Genomic DNA, 10000 nt, shown 5'->3' with positions numbered 1-10000 from the left:
CCAGTGTTCCCAGTGTTCCTAGTGTTCCTAGTGTTCCCAGTGTTCCCAGTGCTCCCAGTGCTCCCAGTGTTCCCAGTGTGTTCCTAGTGTTCCCAGTGTTCCCAGTGTTCCCAGTGTTCCTAGTGTTCCTAGTGTTCCCAGTGTTCCCAGTGCTCCCAGTGCTCCCAGTGTTCCCAGTGCTCCCAGTGTTCCCAGTGTTCCCAGTGTTTCCAGTGTGTTCCTAGTGTTCCCAGAGTTCCCAGTGTTCCCAGTGCTCATAGTGTTCCCAGTGTTCCCAGTGTTCCTAGTGTTCCCAGTGTTCCTAGTGTTCCCAGTGTTCCTAGTGTTCCCAGAGTTCCCAGTGTTCCCAGTGTTCCTAGTGTTCCCAGTGTGATCCTAGTGTTCCCAGTGTTCCTAGTGTTCCCAGTGTTCCCAGTGTTCCCAGTGTGTTCCTAGTGTTCCCAGTGTTCCCAGTGTTCCCAGTGCTCCCAGTGTTCCCAGTGCTCCCAGTGTTCCCAGTGTTCCCAGTGTTTCCAGTGTGTTCCTAGTGTTCCCAGAGTTCCCAGTGTTCCCAGTGCTCATAGTGTTCCCAGTGTTCCCAGTGTTCCTAGTGTTCCCAGTGTTCCTAGTGTTCCCAGTGTTCCTAGTGTTCCCAGAGTTCCCAGTGTTCCCAGTGTTCCTAGTGTTCCCAGTGTGTTCCTAGTGTTCCCAGTGTTCCTAGTGTTCCCAGTGTTCCCAGTGTGTTCCTAGTGTTCCCAGTGTTCCCAGTGTTCCCAGTGCTCCCAGTGTTCCCAGTGTTCCCAGTGCTCCCAGTGTTCCCAGTGTTCCTAGTGTTCCTAGTGTTCCCAGTGTGTTCCTAGTGTTCCCAGTGTTCCCAGTGTGTTCCCAGTGTTCCCAGTGCTCCCAGTGTTCCCAGTGTGTTCCCAGTGTGTTCCCAGTGTTCCCAGTGTTCCCAGTGTTCCTAGAGCTCCCAGTGTTCCTAGTGTTCCTAGTGTTCCCAGTGCTCCCAGTGTTCCCAGTGCTCCCAGTGTTCCTAGAGCTCCCAGTGTTCCCAGTGCTCCCAGTGTTCCCAGTGCTCCCAGTGTTCCCAGTGCTCCCAGTGTTCCTAGTGTTCCCAGTGTTCCCAGTGCTCCTAGTGTTCCCAGTGTTCCTAGTGTTCCCAGTGCTCCCAGTGTTCCTAGTGCTCCCAGTGTTCCTAGTGTTCCTAGTGTTCCCAGTGTTCCTAGTGTTCCCAGTGTTCCCAGTGCTCCTAGTGTTCCCAGTGTTCCCAGTGTTCATAGTGTTCCCAGTGTTCCCAGTGTTCCCAGAGCTCCCAGTGTTCCCAGTGCTCCCAGTGTTCCCAGTGCTCCCAGTGCTCCCAGTGTTCCTAGAGCTCCCAGTGTTCCCAGTGTTCCCAGTGCTCCCAGTGTTCCCAGTGTTCCCAGTGTTACTACTACCCCTACTGTTCACCTTGTTGATGAGCGTCATGGTGAATATCAGCAGCTCTGTGTCGGAGCCGTTTCTCTCCTCCAGGACTTCCATCAGATAACTCCACGGCTTCACACCTGCAACACACACACACACACACACACACACACACACACACACACACACACACACACACACACACACACACACACACACACACACACACACACACACACACACACACACACGCAGAGTTCAGGTAACCATGGCAACCACTCTAGTGCAGGTAACACAGTATCACACTTGTAGCATCTCTGTTCCCTGCCACATTTAAATCATCTTGTGTTTCATATTATTACTGGAGACGTGTCTGTGTGTGTGTATACCTCTCTCTGTCTGTGTGTGTGTACCTCTCTCTCTGTCTCTGTGTGTGTGTACCTCTCTCTCTGTGTGTGTGTACCTCTGTCTCTCTGTCTGTGTGTACCTCTCTCTCTGTCTCTGTGTGTGTGTACCTCTCTCTCTCTGTCTGTACCTCTCTCTGTGTGTGTGTGTGTGTACCTCTCTCTCTGTGTGTGTGTGTACCTCTGTGTGTGTGTGTGTGTACCTCTCTCTCAGTGTGTGTGTGTGTGTGTGTGTACCTCTCTCTGTCTGTGTGTGTGTACCTCTGTGTGTGTGTGTGTATACCTCTCTCTGTCTGTGTGTGTGTACCTCTGTGTGTGTCTGTGTGTGTGTGTGTGTGCCTCTCTCTGTGTGTGTGTGTACCTCTCTCTGTCTGTGTGTGTATACCTCTCTCTGTCTGTGTGTGTATACCTCTATCTGTCTGTGTGTGTGTGTCTGTGTGTGTATACCTCTCTCTGTCTGTGTGTGTATATCTCTCTCTGTCTGTGTGTGTATATCTCTCTCTGTCTGTGTGTGTATATCTCTCTCTGTCTGTGTGTGTATATCTCTCTCTGTCTGTGTGTGTATACCTCTTTCTGTCGGTCTGTGTGTATATCTCTCTCTGTCTGTCTGTGTGTGTACCTCTCTCTCTGTCTGTCTGTGTGTGTATACCTCTCTCTCTGTCTGTCTGTGTGTGTGTACCTCTCTCTCTGTCTGTCTGTGTACCTCTCTCTGTCTGTCTGTGTCTGTGTGTGTGTACCTCTCTCTGTCTGTTTGTGTGTGTGTACCTCTCTCTGTCTGTCTGTCTGTGTGTGTATACCTCTCTCTGTCTGTCTGTGTGTGTGTACCTCTCTCTGTCTGTCTGTCTGTGTGTGTGTACCTCTCTCTGTCTGTCTGTGTGTGTATACCTCTCTCTGTCTGTCTGTGTGTGTGTACCTCTCTCTGTCTGTCTGTGTGTGTATACCTCTCTCTGTCTTTCTGTGTGTGTACCTCTCTCTCTGTGTGTGTGTGTGTGTACCTCTCTCTGTCTGTGTGTGTGTACCTCTCTCTGTGTGTGTGTGTGTGTGTACCTCTCTCTGTCTGTCTGTGTGTGTATACCTCTCTCTCTGTGTGTGTGTGTATACCTCTCTCTATCTGTGTGTGTATACCTCTCTCTCTGTCTGTCTGTGTACCTCTCTCTCTGTCTGTCTGTGTGTGTATCTCTCTATGTGTGTGTGTATCTCTCTATGTGTGTGTGTATCTCTCTATGTGTGTGTGTGTGTGTATCTCTCTATGTGTGTGTGTATATCTCTATGTGTGTGTGTATACCTCTCTCTCTGTGTGTGTGTATACCTCTCTCTGTCTGTGTGTGTACCTCTCTCTATGTGTGTGTATACCTCTCTCTGTCTGTCTGTGTGTGTATCTCTCTCTGTCTGTGTGAGTGTACCTCTCTCTGTCTGTGTGTATCTCTGTCTGTGTGTGTGTGTACCTCTCTATGTGTGTGTGTGTGTGTATCTCTCTATGTGTGTGTGTGTGTGTGTGTGTATCTCTCTATGTGTGTGTGTGTGTACCTCTCTCTGTCTGTGTGTATCTCTGTCTGTGTGTGTGTGTGTACCTCTCTATGTGTGTGTGTGTGTGTGTGTACCTCTCTCTATGTGTGTGTGTATATTGTGTGTATATATGTGTGTGTGTGTGTGTATATTGAGTGTGTATATTGTGTGTGTATATGTGTGTGTATATGTGTGTGTGTGTGTGCGTGCGTGTGTGTGTGTGTGTGTGTGTGTATTGAGTGTGTATATTGTGTATATGTGTGTATATTGAGTGTGTATATATATGTGTATGTGTGTGTGTGTGTGTGTGTGTGTACCTCTCTGTCCATCCACAGCATTAACAGCGGAGATGAGCAGAGGACTGTTGGACTCTGTGTGTGTGTGTGTGTGTGTGTGTGTGTGTGTGTGTATGTGTGTGTGTGTGTGTGTGTGTATATTGAGTGTGTATATTGTGTGTGTACCTCTCTGTCCATCCACAGCATTAACAGCGGAGATGAGCAGAGGACTGTTGGACTCTGTGTGTGTGTGTATGTGTGTGTGTGTGTGTGTGTGTGTGTGTGTGTGTATATTGTGTGTGTGTGTGTATATTGTGTGTGTATATTGAGTGTGTATATATGTGTGTATATGTGTGTGTGTATATGTGTGTGTGTGTGTGTGTGTGTATATTGAGTGTGTATATTGAGTGTGTACCTCTCTGTCCATCCACAGCATTAACAGCAGTGATGAGCAGAGGACTGTTGGACTCTGTGTGTGTGTGTGTGTGTGTGTGTGTGTGTGTGTGTGTGTGTGTGTGTGTGTGTGTGTATATGTGTGTGTGTGTGTGTGTGTGTGTGTGTGTGTGTGTGTGTACCTCTCTGTCCATCCACAGCATTAACAGCAGAGATGAGCAGAGGTCCGTTGGACTCTGAATATTCAACGAAGACGATGAGAAGCTTCAGAGACGTCTTCACCACCAGACGGGACTGAAACAGAGGAGGGAGGGTAGTTAGGAGGAGGAGGTGCAGGAGGAGGTGCAGGAGGAGGCGCAGGAGGAGTTAGTCCAGCAGGAGGAAGCACAGTCCTGCAGGAGGAGGTGCAGTTCATAGTTAGTCCAGCAGGAGGAGGTGCACACAGTTCATAGTTAGTCCAGCAGGAGGAGGAGGTGCAGTTCATAGTTAGTCCAGCAGGAGGAGGTGCAGGTCATAGTTAGTCCAGCAGGAGGAGGTGCAGGTCATAGTTAGTCCAGCAGGAGGAGGAGGTGCAGGTCATAGTTAGTCCAGCAGGAGGAGGTGCAGGTCATAGTTAGTCCAGCAGGAGGAGGTACAGTTCATAGTCAGTCCAGTAGGAGGAGGTGCAGTTCATAGTTAGTCCAGCAGGAGGAGGTGCAGTTCATAGTTAGTCCAGCAGGAGGAGGTACAGTTCATAGTCAGTCCAGTAGGAGGAGGTGCAGTTTATATTTAGTCCAGCAGGAGGAGCAGTTCATAGTTAGTCCAGCAGGAGGAGGTGCACACAGTTCATAGTAAGTCTAGCAGGAGGAGGGGCAGTTTATAGTTAGTCCAGCAGGAGGAGCAGTTCATAGTCAGTCCAGCAGGAGGAGGTGCAGTTTATAGTTAGTCCAGCAGGAGGAACAGTTGATAGTCAGTCCAGCAGGAGGAGGTGCAGGTCATAGTTAGTCCAGCAGGAGGAGGAGCAGTTCATAGTTAGTCCAGCAGGAAGAGGAGGTGCAGGTCATAGTTAGTCCAGCAGGAGGAGGTGCAGTTCATAGTTAGTCCAGCAGGAGGAGGTGCAGTTTATAGTTAGTCCAGCAGGAGGAGGTGCAGTTTACAGTTAGTCCAGCAGGAGGAGGTACAGTTCATAGTTAGTCCAGCAGGAGGAGGTGCAATTTATAGTTAGTCCCGCAGGAGGAGGTGCAGTTCATAGTTAGTCCAGCAGGAGGAGGTGCAGTTCATAGTTAGTCCAGCAGGAGGAGGTGCAGTTCATAGTCAGTCCAGCAGGAGGAGGAGCAGTTCGTAGTTAGTCCAACAGGAGGAGGTGCAGTTCATAGTTAGTCCAGCAGGAGGAGGTGCAGGTCATAGTTAGTCCAGCAGGAGGAGGTGCAGTTCATAGTTAGTCCAGCAGGAGGAGGTGCAGTTTATAGTTAGTCCAGCAGGAGGAGGTGCAGTTTACAGTTAGTCCAGCAGGAGGAGGTACAGTTCATAGTTAGTCCAGCAGGAGGAGGTGCAGTTCATAGTTAGTCCAGCAGGAGGAGGTGCAGTTCATAGTTAGTCCAGCAGGAGGAGGTGCAGTTCATAGTTAGTCCAGCAGGAGGAGGTACAGTTCATAGTTAGTCCAGCAGGAGGAGGTGCAATTTATAGTTAGTCCAGTAGGAGGAGGTGCAGTTCATAGTTAGTCCAGCAGGAGGAGGTGCAGTTCATAGTTAGTCCAGCAGGAGTGGGTGCAGTTCATAGTCAGTCCAGCAGGAGGAGGAGCAGTTCATAGTTAGTCCAACAGGAGGAGGTGCAGTTCATAGTTAGTCCAGCAGGAGGAGGTGCAGTTCATAGTTAGTCCAGCAAGAGGAGGTGCAGTTCATAGTTAGTCCAGCAGGAGGAGGTGCAGTTAGCCAATCAGGAGGAGGTGCAGTTCATAGATAGTCCAGCAGAAGGAGGTGCAGTTCATAGTTAGTCCAGCAGGAGGAGGTGCAGTTCATAGTTAGTCCAGCAGGAGGAGTTGCAGTTCATAGTTAGTCCAGCAGGAGGAGGTGCAGATCATAGTTAGTCCAGTAGGAGGTGGTGCAGTTCATAGTTAGTCCAGCAGGAGGAGGTGCAGTTCATAGTTAGTCCAGCAGGAGGAGGTGCAGTTCATAGTTAGTCCAGCAGGAGGAGGTGCAGTTCATAGTCAGTCCAGCAGGAGGAGGAGCAGTTCGTAGTTAGTCCAACAGGAGGAGGTGCAGTTCATAGTTAGTCCAGCAGGAGGAGGTGCAGGTCATAGTTAGTCCAGCAGGAGGAGGTGCAGTTCATAGTTAGTCCAGCAGGAGGAGGTGCAGTTTATAGTTAGTCCAGCAGGAGGAGGTGCAGTTTACAGTTAGTCCAGCAGGAGGAGGTACAGTTCATAGTTAGTCCAGCAGGAGGAGGTGCAGTTCATAGTTAGTCCAGCAGGAGGAGGTGCAGTTCATAGTTAGTCCAGCAGGAGGAGGTGCAGTTCATAGTTAGTCCAGCAGGAGGAGGTACAGTTCATAGTTAGTCCAGCAGGAGGAGGTGCAATTTATAGTTAGTCCAGTAGGAGGAGGTGCAGTTCATAGTTAGTCCAGCAGGAGGAGGTGCAGTTCATAGTTAGTCCAGCAGGAGTGGGTGCAGTTCATAGTCAGTCCAGCAGGAGGAGGAGCAGTTCATAGTTAGTCCAACAGGAGGAGGTGCAGTTCATAGTTAGTCCAGCAGGAGGAGGTGCAGTTCATAGTTAGTCCAGCAAGAGGAGGTGCAGTTCATAGTTAGTCCAGCAGGAGGAGGTGCAGTTAGCCAATCAGGAGGAGGTGCAGTTCATAGATAGTCCAGCAGAAGGAGGTGCAGTTCATAGTTAGTCCAGCAGGAGGAGGTGCAGTTCATAGTTAGTCCAGCAGGAGGAGTTGCAGTTCATAGTTAGTCCAGCAGGAGGAGGTGCAGATCATAGTTAGTCCAGTAGGAGGTGGTGCAGTTCATAGTTAGTCCAGCAGGAGGAGGTGCAGTTCATAGTTAGTCCAGTAGGACGTGGTGCAGTTCATAGTTAGTCCAGCAGCAGGAGGTGCAGTTCATAGTTAGTCCAGCAGGAGGAGGAGATGCAGTTCATAGTTAGTCCAGCAGGAGGAGGAGGTGCAGTTCACAGTTAGTCCAGCAGGAGGAGGTGCAGTTCATAGTTAGTCCAGCAAGGGAAGGTGCAGTTCATAGTTAGTCCAGCAGGAGGAGGTGCAGTTCATAGTTAGTCCAGAAGGAAGAGGTGCAGTTCACAGTTAGTCCAGCAGGAGGAGGTGCAGTTCATAGTAAGTCCAGCAGGAGGAGGTGCAGTTCATAGTTAGTCCAGTAGGAGGAGGTGCAGGTCATAGTTAGTCCATAGTTAGTCCAGCAAGAGGAGGTGCAGTTCATAGTTAGTCCAGAAGGAGGAGGTGCAGGTCATAGTTAGTCCAGCAAGAGGAGGTGCAGTTCATAGTTAGTCCAGCAGGAGGAGGTGCAGTTAGCCCAACAGGAGGAGGTGCAGTTCATAGTTAGTCCAGCAAGAGGAGGTGAAGGTCATAGTTAGTCCAGCAGGAGGAGGTGCAGTTAGTCCAGCAGGAGGAAGTGGTGCAGTTCATAGTTAGTCCAGCAGGAGGAGGAGCAGGTCATAGTTAGTCCAGCAGGAGGAGGTGCAGTTCATAGTTAGTCCAGCAGGAGGAGTTGCAGTTCATAGTTAGTCCAGCAGGAGGAGGTGCAGGTCATAGTTAGTCCAGTAGGAGGTGGTGCAGTTCACAGTTAGTCCAGCAGGAGGAGGTGCAGTTCATAGTTAGTCCATAGTTAGTCCAGCAGGAGGAGGTGCAGTTCATAGTTAGTCCAGCAAGAGGAGGTGCAGTTCATAGTTAGACCAGCAGGAGGAGGTGCAGTTCATAGTTAATCTAGCAGGAGGAGGTGCAGTTCATAGTTAGTCCAGCAGGAGGAGGTGCAGTTCATAGTTAGTCCAGCAGGAGGAGGTGCAGTTCACAGTTAGTCCAGCAGGAGGAGGTGCAGTTCACAGTTAGTCCAGCAGGAGGAGGTGCAGTTCATAGTTAGTCCATAGTTAGTCCAGCAGGAGGAGGTGCAGTTCATAGTTAGTCCAGCAAGAGGAGGTGCAGTTCATAGTTAGACCAGCAGGAGGAGGTGCAGTTCATAGTTAATCTAGCAGGAGGAGGTGCAGTTCATAGTTAGTCCAGCATCAGGAGGTGCAGTTCATAGTTAGTCCAGCAGGAGGAGGAGGTGCAGTTCATAGTTAGTCCAGCAAGAGAAGGTGCAGTTCATAGTTAGTCCAGCAGGAGGAGGTGCAGTTCACAGTTAGTCCAGCAGGAGGAGGTGCAGTTCACAGTTAGTCCAGCAGGAGGAGGTGCAGTTCATAGTTAGTCCAGCAGGAGGAGGTGCAGTTCATAGTTAGTCCAGCAGGAGGAGGATTAGTTCATAGTTAGTCCAGAAGGAGGAGGTGCAGTTCATAGTTAGTCCAGCAGGAGGAGGTGCAGTTCACAGTTAGTCCAGCAGGAGGAGGTGCAGTTCATAGTTAGTCCAGCAGGAGGAGGTGCAGTTCATAGTTAGTCCAGCAGGAGGAGGTGCAGTTCATAGTTAGTCCAGCAGGAGGAGGATTAGTTCATAGTTAGTCCAGAAGGAGGAGGTGCAGTTCATAGTTAGTCCAGCAGGAGGAGGTGCAGTTCACAGTTAGTCCAGCAGGAGGAGGTGCAGTTCATAGTTAGTCCAGCAGGAGGAGGTGCAGTTCATAGTTAGTCCAGCAGGAGGAGGATTAGTTCATAGTTAGTCCAGAAGGAGGAGGTGCAGTTCATAGTTAGTCGAGCAGGAGGAGGTACAGTTCATAGTTGGTCCAGCAGGAGGAGGTGCAGTTCATAGTTAGTCCAGAAGGAGGAGGTGCAGTTCATAGTTAGTCCAGCAGGAGGAGGTACAGTTCATAGTTAGTCCAGCAGGAGGAGGTGCAGGAGGAGTTAGTCCAGCAGGAGGTGCAGTTCATAATTAGTCCAGCAGGAGGAGGAGCAGTTCATAGTTAGTCCAGCAGGAGGAGGAGCAGTTCATAGTTAGTCCAGCAGGAGGAGGTGCAGCTCATAGTTAGTCCAGCAGGAGGACGAGCAGTTCATAGTTAGTCCAGCAGGAGGAGGTACAGCTCATAGTTAGTCCAGCAGGAGGAGGAGCAGTTCATAGTTAGTCCAGCAGGAGGAGGTGCAGTTCATAGTTAGTCCAGCAGTTCATAGTTAGTCCAGCAGAAGGAGGTGCAGTTCATAGTTAGTCCAGCAGGAGGAGGTGCAGTTCATAGTTAGTCCAGCAGGAGGAGGTGCAGGTCATAGTTAGTCCAGCAGGAGGAGGTGCTGGAGGAGGTGCAGTTCATAGTTAGTCCAGCAGGAGGAGGTGCATGAGGAGGTGCAGTTCATAGTTAGTCCAGCAGGAGGAGGTGCATGAGGAGGTGCAGTTCATAGTTAGTCCAGCAGGAGGAGGTGCATGAGGAGGTGCAGTTCATAGTTAGTCCAGCAGGTGCAGTTCAGAGTTAGTCCAGCAGGAGGAGGTGCAGCTCATATTTAGTCCAGCCGGAGGAGGTGCAGTTCATAGTCAGTCCAGCAGGAGGAGGTACAGTTCATAGTTAGTCCAGCAGGAGGAGGTGCAGTTCATAGTTAGTCCAGCAGTTCATAGTTAGTCCAGCAGGAGGAGGTGCAGTTCATAGTTAGTCCAGCAGGAGGAGGTGCAGTTCATAGTTAGTCCAGCAGGAGGAGGTGCAGTTCATAGTTAGTCCAGCAGGAGGAGGTGCAGTTCATAGTTAGTCCAGCAGGAGGAGGTGCAGGTCATAGTCAGTCCAGCAGGAGGAGGTGCAGCTCATAGTTAGTCCAGCAGGAGGAGGTGCAGGTCATAGTCAGTCCAGCAGGAGGAGGTGCAGCTCATAGTCAGTCCAGCAGGAGGTGCCATTGCTCCACTCTGCCTCCCTTCCTTCCTTCTGTCCTTCTTTCCTACCTTCCTTCCTTCTGTCCTTCTTTCCTACCTTCCTTTCTTCCTTTTGTCCTTCCTCCCTTT

The 10000-nt window shown here is 50.2% G+C and overlaps 1 protein-coding gene across 1 annotated transcript in view; it reads right to left on the bottom strand.

Annotated features, from left to right (window-relative positions):
• Window positions 1-10000, bottom strand: part of fhod1 (formin homology 2 domain containing 1) — an 89060-nt gene that overhangs the window by 22816 nt on the left and 56244 nt on the right. Inside the window, exons 8-9 of the mRNA XM_053319969.1 lie at window positions 4144-4255; window positions 1429-1523 (exon numbers count right to left, since the gene is read on the bottom strand). Of these exons, the coding sequence (XP_053175944.1) occupies window positions 1429-1523; window positions 4144-4255 (207 nt within the window). The remainder of the gene's footprint in view (window positions 1-1428; window positions 1524-4143; window positions 4256-10000) is intronic.

The sequence above is a fragment of the Scomber japonicus genome, chromosome 1 (assembly GCF_027409825.1).
Source record: "Scomber japonicus isolate fScoJap1 chromosome 1, fScoJap1.pri, whole genome shotgun sequence".
In the NCBI taxonomy this organism is placed as follows: Eukaryota; Metazoa; Chordata; class Actinopteri; order Scombriformes; family Scombridae; genus Scomber; species Scomber japonicus.
The sequence above is the reverse complement of the archived record's forward strand: the minus strand, read 5'-3'. Positions and strand labels throughout refer to the sequence as shown.